Source organism: Mixophyes fleayi, chromosome 7 (assembly GCF_038048845.1).
Source record: "Mixophyes fleayi isolate aMixFle1 chromosome 7, aMixFle1.hap1, whole genome shotgun sequence".
Taxonomy (NCBI): domain Eukaryota; kingdom Metazoa; phylum Chordata; class Amphibia; order Anura; family Limnodynastidae; genus Mixophyes; species Mixophyes fleayi.
Window position 1 is genome coordinate 153,229,812 of NC_134408.1, and position 13,460 is coordinate 153,243,271.

A 13,460-nucleotide genomic window follows, 5' to 3' on the forward strand; every position below is an offset into this window, starting at 1 on the left:
GGTTGTACATAAATTTGAGAAATAGTTCAATCCTTATCAATGCGATAAGAATTGAAAACTATTTTTCACTTTATGTGAACACTGATAAATGTGCCCCTTAGGAAGAGGATTGCAGTGATCCAGTGTTTTAGTAAAATGGGAAATTTGTAGAAGGTCACATGGAACTTTCTAAGTTTCTCAATACACGATAAATGCAAACTACAAAAAAATCTATTTTTGTAAAGTGCTGATTTCTCATTATGAAACTGATGGGTGGAGATCACCACGAATAACCAAAGCTGACAATTGTCTCCCAGATCCTTTTGTGGTTTTTGGCTTGTGATGGAAAACCTGGGTTGTGTTCAGCTTGATGGGGACACTAAGTACAAGTCCTTTATATTGGCTGAGGACATGGCAGCTCCTGAGAGGTCTACATTTGAAATGAACGGTAACTGTGATATCTCCAAGTAATTTACTACCGTCCATGCGGAATGTTCTGCTGGATGGGGTCAGTGTGGCTGATGTTAGGTGGGAGATTGAGGGGTTATGGGTCTAACATGTGGGGGAGTAACAGAGTTATATGGATACACATTTACTAGAGATTTATGGGGAAGTGAAAGGACACAATATAGAGTGTTAAATAGCTTTAATCTTTTGCAAATTTGAGGTAATAATGTAAGTATATATTTGTTGTGGATGCAGTAACGGAGAAACTGTGATTTATTTATTTACAGCTTCACCATTACTGAGGAGAGAGAGAGAGAGAGAGAGAGAGAGAGGAGATTTATTTATTCCCGGTGTGACCAGCCGGATGCGGACAGGATGATGTTCCAGTTGAGTCTTTGGACCTGAGTCATTAAGGAGAGCAAAGCATAAAAAAGGAGTAACATTTCCACCTGGGCAAAACCATGTTGCATTGGAGGGGGAGGTAAATTTAAAATGTGGTGACAGATTTATAGTTGGGGTAGAACATGTCCTAGATCAACTTTAAATTTCAGTGTAATAATAAAACTAGCAAATATTTGTGTGCTAGATGAAAAAACAGCCAGTATTTAACTTATGTGCAAAATAATAAACTAATTTGCCCCCCTTGTATTGTTACATGGTTTATCCCAGAGAACATTTACTCCTTTTTTGCCTTAATGACTCAGGCCCTTTGTATCTATGGTCAGACGGGATACGTTGTAACTGTCTAATGGCCAATAAGTCGGGTGTAAATGAATTTATTCTGCACATTGTTTGGAAATCACTGATTATAAATAATGATTCAAAGAAGAATAATAAGTAAATTATAACAAATAAATGTGTGATATGTAATAAAATTGAACTCTGCAATAAATGTCACTAGAAAACATACACCGGGGTTTAAGGTACAAGTATCCCCGCTGTCCTCTGCTAACGCCATCGCAGGAGAACATTAGCCGGAGGTTACACAGGAAAAAATAATTTACTTTTAAAATAAAGCATCTTTTTCTGTTTTTTTTTTAAATTCATTTTAAAATTATTATTTATTTGTTTCCATTTTATCTTTAATATATTGGCAGCGGTCAGACTCCTCTTACCAATGTCGGCCGGTAGTGCTGGGGGCAGAGTATCACTGCCCTGGTCTGACATACGCAGTCATCAGGGGGTCTTATTAAATAGACCCCATAGAATTGATGATAACTCTGCAGAGTTCCAGGTCACTGATTAAACCTCATCCCAGGCAGGAATAGCAACAGGGACACCTGAAGGTTATAAGGAACAGACCTAGATTTGTAGCAATGTTTGTTTCTCTAATTAAATTAAATACAGAGTTAAACTACAATTAATTTTCAATGTTAAAATAATGTAAATGCTACAGACAAATGACCTGAGTCATTAAGGAGAGCAAAGCAGAAACTGGAGTAAGTTTGCACCTGGGCAAAACTTGTTGCATTGAGTGAGAGAGAGGGAGAGAGAGAGGAGAAAGAGAGAGAGAGAGAGAGAGGGAGAAAGAGAGAGAGAGAGAGAGAGAGGGAGAAAGAGAGAGGGAGAGAGAGAGAGGGAGAGAGAGAGAGGGGGAGAGAGAGAGGGAGAGAGAGAGAGGGAGAGAGAGAGGGAGAGAGAGAGGGAGAGAGAGAGGGAGAGAGAGAGGGAGAGAGAGAGGGAGAAAGAGAGGGAGAGAGAGAGGGAGAAAGAGAGGGAGAGAGAGAGGGAAAGAAAGAGAGGGAAAGAAAGAGAGGGAGAGAGAGAGAGAGAGAGGGAGAGAGGGAGAGAGGGAAAGTGAGAGAGAGAAAGTGAGAGAGAGAAAGTGAGAGAGAGAAAGTGAGAGAGAGAAAGTGAGAGAGAGAAAGTGAGAGAGAGAAAGTGAGAGAGAGAAAGTGAGAGATAGGGAGAAAGAGAGGGAGAGAGAGGGAGAGAGAGAGGGAGAGAGAGGGAGAATGAGAAAGGGAGAATGAGAAAGGGAGAGAGAGAGAGGAGAAAGGGAGAAAGAGAGGGAGAGAGAGAGAGAGGAGGTGGTGGTGAGGAGGGAGAGAGTAGAGAGACAGAGAGAGAGAGGGAGAGTGAGGGAGAGAGAGGAAGAGAGAGGACAAAGGGAGAAATAGAGGGAGAGAGAGAGAGAGGAGGTGAGAGGGGAAAGCGAACAGTTGTGTGTATTTATTACATACAGCTACCTCTGTAGTAGCAACGTGTGTGGGAGTCATTGCTCTTATAATCAATGTGTGGAGACTCTCCTGGCACTGCTCCTGCAAAGTGTGTGTATGGGGGGGGTATTGCCAATATAGTCAAATGAATGTTATCTCTTCTAATACAATTAATATTCAACGGGTTTATTGTGTGGGGACACTGCTGGTATAATGTGTGAAGGGGGCACTGCTGGTATAATGTATGGGGGGGGACACTGCTGATATAATGTATGGGGGGGCACTGCTGGTATAATGTATGGGGGGCACTGCTGGTATAATGTATGGGGGGCACTGCTGGTATAATGTATGGGGGGCACTGCTGGTATAATGTATGGGGGGACACTTGGTATAATGTATGGGGGACACTGCTGGTATAATGTATGGGGGGGCACTGCTGGTATAATGTATGGGGGGGACATTGCTGATATAATGTATGGGGGTGCACTGCTGGTATAATGTATGGGGGACACTGCTGGTATAATGTATGGGGGGGCACTGCTGGTATAATGTATGGGGGACACTGCTGGTATAATGTATGGGGGGACACTGCTGGTATAATGTATGGGGGGACACTGTTGGTATAATGTATGGGAGACACTGCTGGTATAATGTATGGGGGGCACTGCTGGTATAATGTAAGAGGAGGGCACTGCTGGTATAATGTACGGGGGGGGCACTGCTGGTATAATGTACGGGGGGGGCACTGCTGGTATAATGTATGGGGGGGCACTGCTGGTATAATGTATGGGGGACACTGCTGGTATAATGTATGGGGGGACACTGCTGGTATAATGTATGGGGGGGACACTGCTGATATAATGTATGGGGGGGACACTGCTGGTATAATGTATGAGGGACACTGCTGGTATAATGTATGGGGGGGGCACTGCTGGTATAATGTATGGGGGGGCACTGCTGGTATAATGTATGGGGGGGCACTGCTGGTATAATGTGTGAAGGGGGCACTGCTGGTATAATGTATGGGGGGGGACACTGCTGATATAATGTATGGGGGGGCACTGCTGGTATAATGTATGAGGGACACTGCTGGTATAATGTATGGGGGGGCACTGCTGGTATAATGTATGGGGGACACTGCTTGTATAATGTATGGGGGGGACACTGCTGGTATAATGTATGGGGGGGCACTGCTGGTATAATGTATGGGGGGGCACTGCTGGTATAATGTATGGGGGGGCACTGCTGGTATAATGTATGGGGGGGCACTGCTGGTATAATGTATGGGGGGACACTGTTGGTATAATGTGTGAAGGGGGCACTGCTGGTATAATGTATGGGGGGCACTGCTGGTATAATGTATGGGGGGGGACACTGCTGATATAATGTATGGGGGGGCACTGCTGGTATAATGTATGGGGGGCACTGCTGGTATAATGTATGGGGGGGCACTGCTGGTATAATGTATGGGGGGGACACTGCTGATATAATGTATGGGGGGGACACTGCTGATATAATGTATGGGGGGCACTGCTGGTATAATGTATGGGGGGGGCACTGCTGGTATAATGTATGGGGGACACTGCCGGTATAATGTATGGGGGGGCACTGCTGGTATAATGTATGGGGGGACACTGTTGGTATAATGTATGGGGGACACTGCTGGTATAATGTATGGGGGGGCACTGCTGGTATAATGTATGGGGGGCACTGCTGGTATAATGTACGGGGGGGACACTGCTGATATAATGTATGGGGGGCACTGCTGGTATAATGTACGGGGGGGGGCACTGCTGGTATAATGTATGGGGGGGCACTGCTGGTATAATGTATGGGGGGGGGACACTGCTGATATAATGTATGGGGGGGCACTGCTGGTATAATGTATGGGGGGGCACTGCTGGTATAATGTATGGGGGGCACTGCTGGTATAATGTAAGAGGAGGGCACTGCTGGTATAATGTAAGAGGAGGGCACTGCTGGTATAATGTATGGGGGGACACTGCTGGTATAATGTATGGGGGGGACACTGCTGGTATAATGTATGGGGGGGACACTGCTGGTATAATGTATGGGGGGGCACTGCTGGTATAATGTATGAGGGACACTGCTGGTATAATGTATGGGGGGGCACTGCTGGTATAATGTATGGGGGGGACACTGCTTGTATAATGTATGGGGGGGACACTGCTGGTATAATGTATGGGGGGGCACTGCTGGTATAATGTATGGGGGGGCACTGCTGGTATAATGTATGGGGGACACTGCTTGTATAATGTATGGGGGGGACACTGCTGGTATAATGTATGGGGGGGCACTGCTGGTATAATGTATGGGGGGGCACTGCTGGTATAATGTATGAGGGACACTGCTGGTATAATGTATGGGGGGGCACTGCTGGTATAATGTATGGGGGGGCACTGCTGGTATAATGTATGGGGGGACACTGTTGGTATAATGTGTGAAGGGGGCACTGCTGGTATAATGTATGGGGGGCACTGCTGGTATAATGTATGGGGGGGGACACTGCTGATATAATGTATGGGGGGGCACTGCTGGTATAATGTATGGGGGGCACTGCTGGTATAATGTATGGGGGGGCACTGCTGGTATAATGTATGGGGGGGACACTGCTGATATAATGTATGGGGGGGCACTGCTGGTATAATGTATGGGGGGCACTGCTGGTATAATGTATGGGGGGGGCACTGCTGGTATAATGTATGGGGGACACTGCCGGTATAATGTATGGGGGGGCACTGCTGGTATAATGTATGGGGGGACACTGTTGGTATAATGTATGGGGGACACTGCTGGTATAATGTATGGGGGGGCACTGCTGGTATAATGTATGGGGGGCACTGCTGGTATAATGTACGGGGGGGGACACTGCTGATATAATGTATGGGGGGGCACTGCTGGTATAATGTACGGGGGGGGCACTGCTGGTATAATGTATGGGGGGGCACTGCTGGTATAATGTATGGGGGGGGGGGACACTGCTGATATAATGTATGGGGGGGCACTGCTGGTATAATGTATGGGGGGCACTGCTTGTATAATGTATGGGGGGCACTGCTGGTATAATGTAAGAGGAGGGCACTGCTGGTATAATGTATGGGGGGGACACTGCTGGTATAATGTATGGGGGGGACACTGCTGGTATAATGTATGGGGGGGACACTGCTGATATAATGTATGGGGGGGCACTGCTGGTATAATGTATGGGGGGGACACTGCTGGTATAATGTATGGGGGACACTGCTGGTATAATGTATGGGGGGGACACTGCTGGTATAATGTTTGGGGGGGACACTGCTGGTATAATGTATGGGGGGGACACTGCTGGTATAATGTATGGGGAGGGGACACTGCTGGTATAATGTATGGGGGGGCACTGCTGGTATAATGTACGGGGCGGCATTGCTGGTATAATGTATGGGGGGGGACACTGCTGGTATAATGTATGGGGGACACTGCTAGTATAATGTATGGGGGACACTGCTGGTATAATGTATGGGGGACACTGCTAGTATAATGTATGGGGGACACTGCTGGTATAATGTATGGGGGGGACATTGCTGATATAATGTATGGGGGGGCACTGCTGGTATAATGTATGGGGAGGGGACACTGCTGGTATAATGTATGGGGGGGCACTGCTGGTATAATGTATGGGGAGGGGACACTGCTGGTATAATGTATGGGGGGGCACTGCTGGTATAATGCATGGGGAGGGGACACTGCTGGTATAATGTATGGGGGGGCACTGCTGGTATAATGTATGGGGAGGGGACACTGCTGGTATAATGTATGGGGGGGCACTGCTGGTATAATGTATGGGGAGGGGACACTGCTGGTATAATGTATGGGGGGACACTGCTGGTATAACATGTGTGGCTGTCACTTGGGGTACAATCAGTATATGGGGGGGGCACTGCTGGTATACTTTGCGTACAGACTCAGGGAAGGGGTCACTGCCCCCAGGCCCTCATTTGTTACTAATCTGGCTGTAGTTGGTGAATGATGACTATAAATGTCTAATAATTGTCTTTTGCAGATATAAAGTCTCAGAGAAAGTCCAGAGTAAAATGTTGGCATATGGTCCTATCTGTGTATCTGACCCTTCTGACGGCTGGAGTGGTGTACTTGGTGTACAGAGGTAACAGCCTGACTAGAGAGGCTCCATGGGTGACGTTAGGGTACAGGCAGAGGGGTCACCAGACAGCGCTCACTTTACCACCCACCACCAATACCAGAGACGTTATAAAGGACTCTGTGGAGATAAAGCGTGAAACCTGCTGTTCCCCAGTAGCCCAGGGTATAACGGGGCATAACGGGATATAACGGGGTATAACGGGGTATAACGGGCACCGCCATCCACAGCCACATGGAGTCACATGGGAGAACCAACGCTGCGGTCTGTACAACCCGTCTCTGTGACAGGAAGACAGAGGGGTCACACAGGGGCTATCACCCTTCATCGGGCCAATTACTTTGTGCACCTATTAGTGTCATCCTGAGCTTACAATCTAATTTCGCTACCACAGACCCAGGGCCTCAGCGCTGCTAGCGGTCTTCCTATCACACTTACATGTCACATACATGTTACATTACCGACATATGGCCTTTCCTGTACAATGGGCAGATATTGTTTTTGGAGCTTGGGAAGTAACGTCCCTTCATTAAATGCAGCTGAAATACACAAGAAAAAAGATAATTTCATCATTTGTTTTGTTAGATTACTTTCTATGTTTCCCATGAACACACCTCATTAATACCTCCACAATTCCCTCCTCTGTAGCCCATTATAAACATACAATATACTATATTTGTGTTATTATCACTATATAATAATCACCCTGGTAACGTGCTCTGTTTAACAGATATAAGACTGCACCAGGAGTTCACCGCATTCACTGCAGGATTCTGCCATCGGAAATGTCCAGATAATGCAGGAAGTAATGATGCATTTATCGGAGGAAGAGAGGAATGGAATCCAGTCGTAGAAGAGACACACGAACGCAACCTGTCATCAGAGAGGCTGAGAGATCTGGAGGGTCAGATTCGTTTAATCCAAAGCAAGAACATGGAGCTCACACTGAGACTCAACAACATCACGTTGTTTACAGGTATAGACGCTCATACATAGATCCTTCTGTACATCATACTTCCCATCTTTTTGTAGTTGGCGTCTGGGAGTCTCCCGGGGAAAGGTAGGCATGCGTGGGGCGGGACTCCGAAAATCGTGTCATTTTAGACACGCCTTTGTGACGTATTGACGCAAACGCGCCATTTTACAGTGGGGGCAGGGCCAAATGCCATGATTCCTGGAGAATTGCGGCATTTTGGACCTAATTCTGCCCACTTCATTAGGAAGTGGGCAGATGGGGGAGATTGCCATGCACTCCCAGGAGTCTGGGAGACCCACCCGAAATGCGGGAGTCTCCCGGATATTCTGGGAGAGTTGGCAAGTATGCTGTACATTAATGTGTAACGGTCCCTGAAAGGGCCCAGGGGAAGTATAGACAGGAAGGGGGGAAATATAGACAGGCTGGGGGGGGGGGGGAGTGGAGTGTAGTAGACAGGTGAAGGGCGCAGGGCAGACTGAAGGAGACATAAGCAGACAGAGGTGAGGAGCGTAGACAGGGAAGGCATTAGGGAGTGTAGGGAGAATCAATGACTGATGAACGTGGTGAAGGGACTATGGACTTTACCTGCCCCAGTCCCCATCACCTCCTTCTAAAGCTGGGTACACACTACACGGTTTTCGTCCAATAATCGGCGCAATCAGCCGACATATGACCGCTCGTTCAAAAGTGTGGTCAGTGTGTGCAGTGACACGATGGTCGAAAGTCTGCCCAAATGGACGATTGTCGCCTCATTTGGTTGGTCGTACCGTTTAATATTTTCGTTCCAATCTCGTTTCCGCTGTGTAGTGTGTATAAACTTCACAACAGTGAGTACGAAATTACAGTCATTGCTCACGACAACATGGCTGTAAAAAGTCGCTAAAGGGACGTCCGCTCTTCCCTTTATCGTCCTAAACAAGGCTAGTGTGTATGCAGTCCATTGACCGAGCGATCGGAACATCGATCGCATGTAAAATCGTTAGGCACAGAAAGTTGGTTGAAATTTCTGTAGTGTGTACCCAGCTTTCGCTCTCCGTGGTCCAACTGCATCTATAGAAAATAAATATTTAAATTAAATGTTAAAAATAATTAAAAATAATGCTGATAACCGTTAGCAGAGCACCCTCTCTGGCCCGCCCAGGACATTGACAGTGTTGTCTTACTCTGTATCTCAATGGGATAATATTACTGTGCTGGGAACCATGTTACATTGTGTTCCTAGAATGTTTATTTCATTTCAGGTGAGTCTGGAATCTACAGAAAACCGGGTGAAAGAGGACCCCCAGGAATCCCAGGAAGCAAAGGAGAAAAGGGGGACGCAGGTGAGGTCTCAAATCAACAGATCCCGAGCCCACACTGAAACCCCCACCCCAAACAGACAGAGGGGTTTTGTACATACACAGATTCATGGAAACCCCAAATAACACTATTTATTTACGAGCATTTATATCTAACGCCAACACGCATTCCATTGCACTTTACAATTGTGAACGGTAATAGAATAATATTAAATATTAACAGACAGGTAACATGGTAAGAGGGCGCTGCCCACAAGCTTACAATCTATCAGCCGTAGGAGTGTGGTACATGAGGGTCAGTGCTACATACTGGTCCAGCCAGATAGTAATGTGAGAAAGTGCTTAGTGGTTATATGACCCAGTCACACAGCGATGTTGGTCAGGGGGACAGGGGGTAATTTTGGGTAATCGGATAGAATATATATTGTTGTTAATATCTGCTAATTATATTTAGGTATTAGTAATTACGTAGCGGCCTTTAGATTTAGCAGTGACCAAATCATTGACAACCTTGGTCAGCGCAGTCTCTGTGGAATGTTGGGAACGAAACCCTGACTGAGGAGGGTCCAGTAGGTTGTGTGAGGATAGATAGCGTGAGACAAGTGTGGGCAATTCTCTCTCTTGAGAAGAGAATGTGTTAATCATGTGTTTAGGGCAAGAAGTCTGAGTGGAGATAAGATAAATGAGTGTGTTTGGTTGGTAGTGTCCAGTGCGTTTCCATGGAAGTGACATATATGTCAGACTTTTGCCAATTACTTACTTTGCCGGACAGGAGTGTTTGAAGGGAGCCATGGCTGAGATCTATCTGCACGCAGAGGATTGGTGGCTATTTATGTCATTATATCTTCATATTGAATATTATTAGAGGAAAGGGCGATGCTAATTTTGGAGTTGAGTTGAGGAGGTTCTTTGAATGTCTGATAAAATAATATGATATCAAGGATTAATAATCAGTATAATGCTGGACACAGTATATTAGACATATTGCTGTATATTTTATGAGTGTATTAATATTTATATAAACTACTATAAATAATAACTGTATAATTAGCAAGTTGTTATGTTATCACTTCATTAGGAAAGGCTTTGTATAATAAGGAATTACGCACCCCTTAATGGAACTCATTATACAGGGTGATTCAAAAGTCGCAGTACACCCTTTTATTTTAAAAACTCTACAGGAATTGGGCCGATTTCAAGATGGCGCCCATGTTTGGTACATACCGTAAAAGATAGACCACGTCACCCATACCTTACTGGAGTATTCAGGTTTCCCAATTTCCTGTAGTTTTGTACTGCGACTTTTGAATCACCCTGTAGATATACGATGTCAGCTCGAATTTCTATAATCTGTATAAAAACCTCCACAAAATGGTCACAGAACTGGTCTGTGATGTCTAATATCCACATAATGTACAGTAGGGAATGCAGTTACCATATAATATTTACACACACACACACACATATATATATATATATATATCTATAAACACAAATATCAACTGACTATGTGATCACATTATGTTGATTGGAATTAGGACTTCCGGGTCCAAAAGGAGGTGAAGGAAGCAGCAGTAAAGTGGGCCCCCCTGGACCTCAAGGGCCACCAGGACTATCAGGACAGAATGGTGAGATCATAACGTGACCTAATGTATGGATATGAAGGGGGTGGGGCTTGTTATAAGTGATCTTATGTCAGTAACAAGCACAGGATCTTAGCAGCGGGTTGTAGAGTGGAATCTATCCAATGGGAACACAGAACTTCCAACTGGTTCATACTTTTCTTTAGATGCCACATTATATATGTATATACAGAGCTACCTGAAACTGTCCTCACTAAGGTACTAATGACCATCTTGCTGCTCAATCTAAAGGTCATTTTTATTTTCTCATTCTCCTGGACGTCTTCGCTGCCTTTGACACCATAGACCACCATCTTCTCCTGCAAATCCTATTTCCTCTGCCCATCGTGTTCCTCAAGGATCTATTCTTGGCCATCTCCTTTTCTCCCATTGTGATCTCATCAGTTCTTTCGGCTTCCAATATCATCTATATGCTGACGACACCCAGATCTGCATCCCCTCCCTAAACCTCCTCCCTCTCTCCTCTCTAGTGTCCCCAACTATGTTTCTGATATTTCCTGTTGGATGTCTCAGCACTTCCTTAAATGTAATCTGTCCAAAACTAAACTCATCGTCTTCCCACCCTCCCGAGTCCCCTCCATCCATCTCTCTATGCGTCAGCAACATTACTAGCTCCCAAGACTCACAAGTTCGCTGCCTGACATCTCCCTCTCATTCAATCCCTCTCCCAAAGATGTCTCTTCCACTGTCTCAGGATCAGAACCTTACTCACCCTGGAGATAACCAAAACTCCCCCTTCCCATCTCTCGTCTGGACTTCTGTAACGTTCATCTCTCTGGCAGTCACCACAGTGGCTTCCTTTCCACTACCCAACCCCACTCTACATCTCCCTCCACATCCCTCCTGCTCTCTCCATTCTGTCAATGACTGCCGCATCTCCTCCTCACTCATTACCTCCTCCAAGACTTCTCCCGTGCTGCTCCTCTCTTCTGGAACTCACTTCCTCTCCCAGTCAAGCTTTCAACCTCCCTGCAAGGCTCTCAAAACCCATGTCTTCATCAAAGCCTACTAGCTCTCTTTCTAATCCAGCCCTACTCCACTCTTCATTATGTCCTCCTCTTCTAACCTACATCACCAGCTCACCTGCGTCTTCCTTTCTACCCTCTACTAGTGACTCTGATCCTGCGCCCACACTCCTGGGTACAGACTCAGATTGTGCTTACTTGCCCCCCCACCTCTAGTTAGTGTAAGGGACTATTACCGGCCAAGCACTTTACTTACTGCTGGTTTGTCTGTTCCTTTGCTGTGTATTATACTGTTTTGCCTCTTTTGACATGCACTGCCTTATTGTAATATACTGTCTTAGCCTTGTACTGTTTAATTGTATTCTCTATGTACGGCTGCAGACCTTTTGTGGTCTCTTTATAAATAAACAATAATAATAATAATAATAATAATAATAATAATAATAATAATACTCACAGAGATATAGTATGTATGGATTCTGCCCTAGTTTAGCCTACAAAGTATAGTGTACAGTAATCTGTAGTTTTGAATTAAATACATCTGCTGTGCCACCTGGTGGTCAGGTTTGGAACTGCATTTTTGTTTGGTTTATTTTTTGTTGTGTTTTTACCTTACATTCTTATAAAAAAAAAATTGCCTTGAAAGATTCCAGGTATTTGCAATCCTCCATTAACAAGTGAATGTATAATGCAGTATATGAATCTGTGATAGAGATGGTAACGCTAGTGATACAACATTTGTGTAATGTTAGGCAGTATTTGATATAACAGACTGATAACCATTGATATAAGGAGACTGACCACTCTGTATCCTGCAGGAATGAAGGGTGAACCAGGACAGCCAGGACAAGATGGACAAAAAGGTGAAATCATCTGATGTTATATATTCTCGTCTGTGTACTGTGTGCTGGCTGCTGCTGGCTGCTGGCACGTGATGGTAGATGGAAATAGATCAAATAAGGTAGATTTGCTGAACAACGAGGACCAGTTTTGCCATAGTCAGTGTACAGTGAGGACGTGCCAAGCTCAAGGGCACACAGCGGCCTCCGATCCAAGCTTTGGGTATCTCTCAGGTACTTGTATTTCTGCCGTATCTCTTGCTCCAGCTACAGGACTAGTCTAAGTCCTGATCAGCAGTGCTGACGGCTGTGTATGCAGCTATAACTTGTGCTACTTTAAGTACAGTAGACATTCATAACGTACTAATAAATGTATTTCATGGAAAACATTTTTTTAAAAGAAATCTATTTTTTAAAATTTATATTGTTTTGACATTAATGCCTATATTATTAACAGGTGACATTAATTTAATATATATCTTTTTCTGTGTGTTCTTTGTGAATGTATAATATTGGACGTATCCTGCAGGGTCTTGTGTAGTAGAACCCAACAGACCTACACCTGAATTCATCACCGCACGTGTCTTCAGATCCGCTCCTTGTTGTGTTCGGGTGTGCGCACACCCGAATTACATGCGTTCTGAAACAAACGCACGTCGCGTTCAGTATGCGCCCCTTGATGAATCAGGACACAAGTGTCTGACTTGTGATGCCCATCAGTTGCCCTCTCAGCACCCTGCTGTGGGCACCTCCTTCAGGGCTGGCATTGGGCTCTCTCAGACAACAGCGGGTAATCACAGGCTGCTGGAGGAGAGATCAGTAGCACCCATCCCTTCAGGGGCGGGCTGGGCCGGGGGGCCGGGGGGCTCAGTCTAACGGCTGTTCGGGCTGGGTCATCATGACTCGGCCGCATCGTGTGTCATGTGATGCGGGCGCCTGTACGCCCCCCGGGCTGAAACTTGCCAGCCCGCCCCTGCATCCTTTAACCTCTTGGTGTA

General features: G+C 45.6%; 1 protein-coding gene across 1 annotated transcript in view; it reads left to right on the forward strand.

The window, feature by feature from the left end:
* The first annotated feature begins 264 nt into the window (after window positions 1-264).
* Window positions 265-13,460, forward strand: part of MARCO (macrophage receptor with collagenous structure) — a 29,075-nt gene continuing 15,879 nt past the window's right edge. The window contains exons 1-6 of the mRNA XM_075181212.1: window positions 265-427; window positions 6,646-6,747; window positions 7,472-7,717; window positions 8,959-9,039; window positions 10,554-10,643; window positions 12,442-12,486. Coding sequence (XP_075037313.1) covers window positions 322-427; window positions 6,646-6,747; window positions 7,472-7,717; window positions 8,959-9,039; window positions 10,554-10,643; window positions 12,442-12,486 — 670 coding nt within the window. The 5' untranslated portion in view covers window positions 265-321. The remainder of the gene's footprint in view (window positions 428-6,645; window positions 6,748-7,471; window positions 7,718-8,958; window positions 9,040-10,553; window positions 10,644-12,441; window positions 12,487-13,460) is intronic.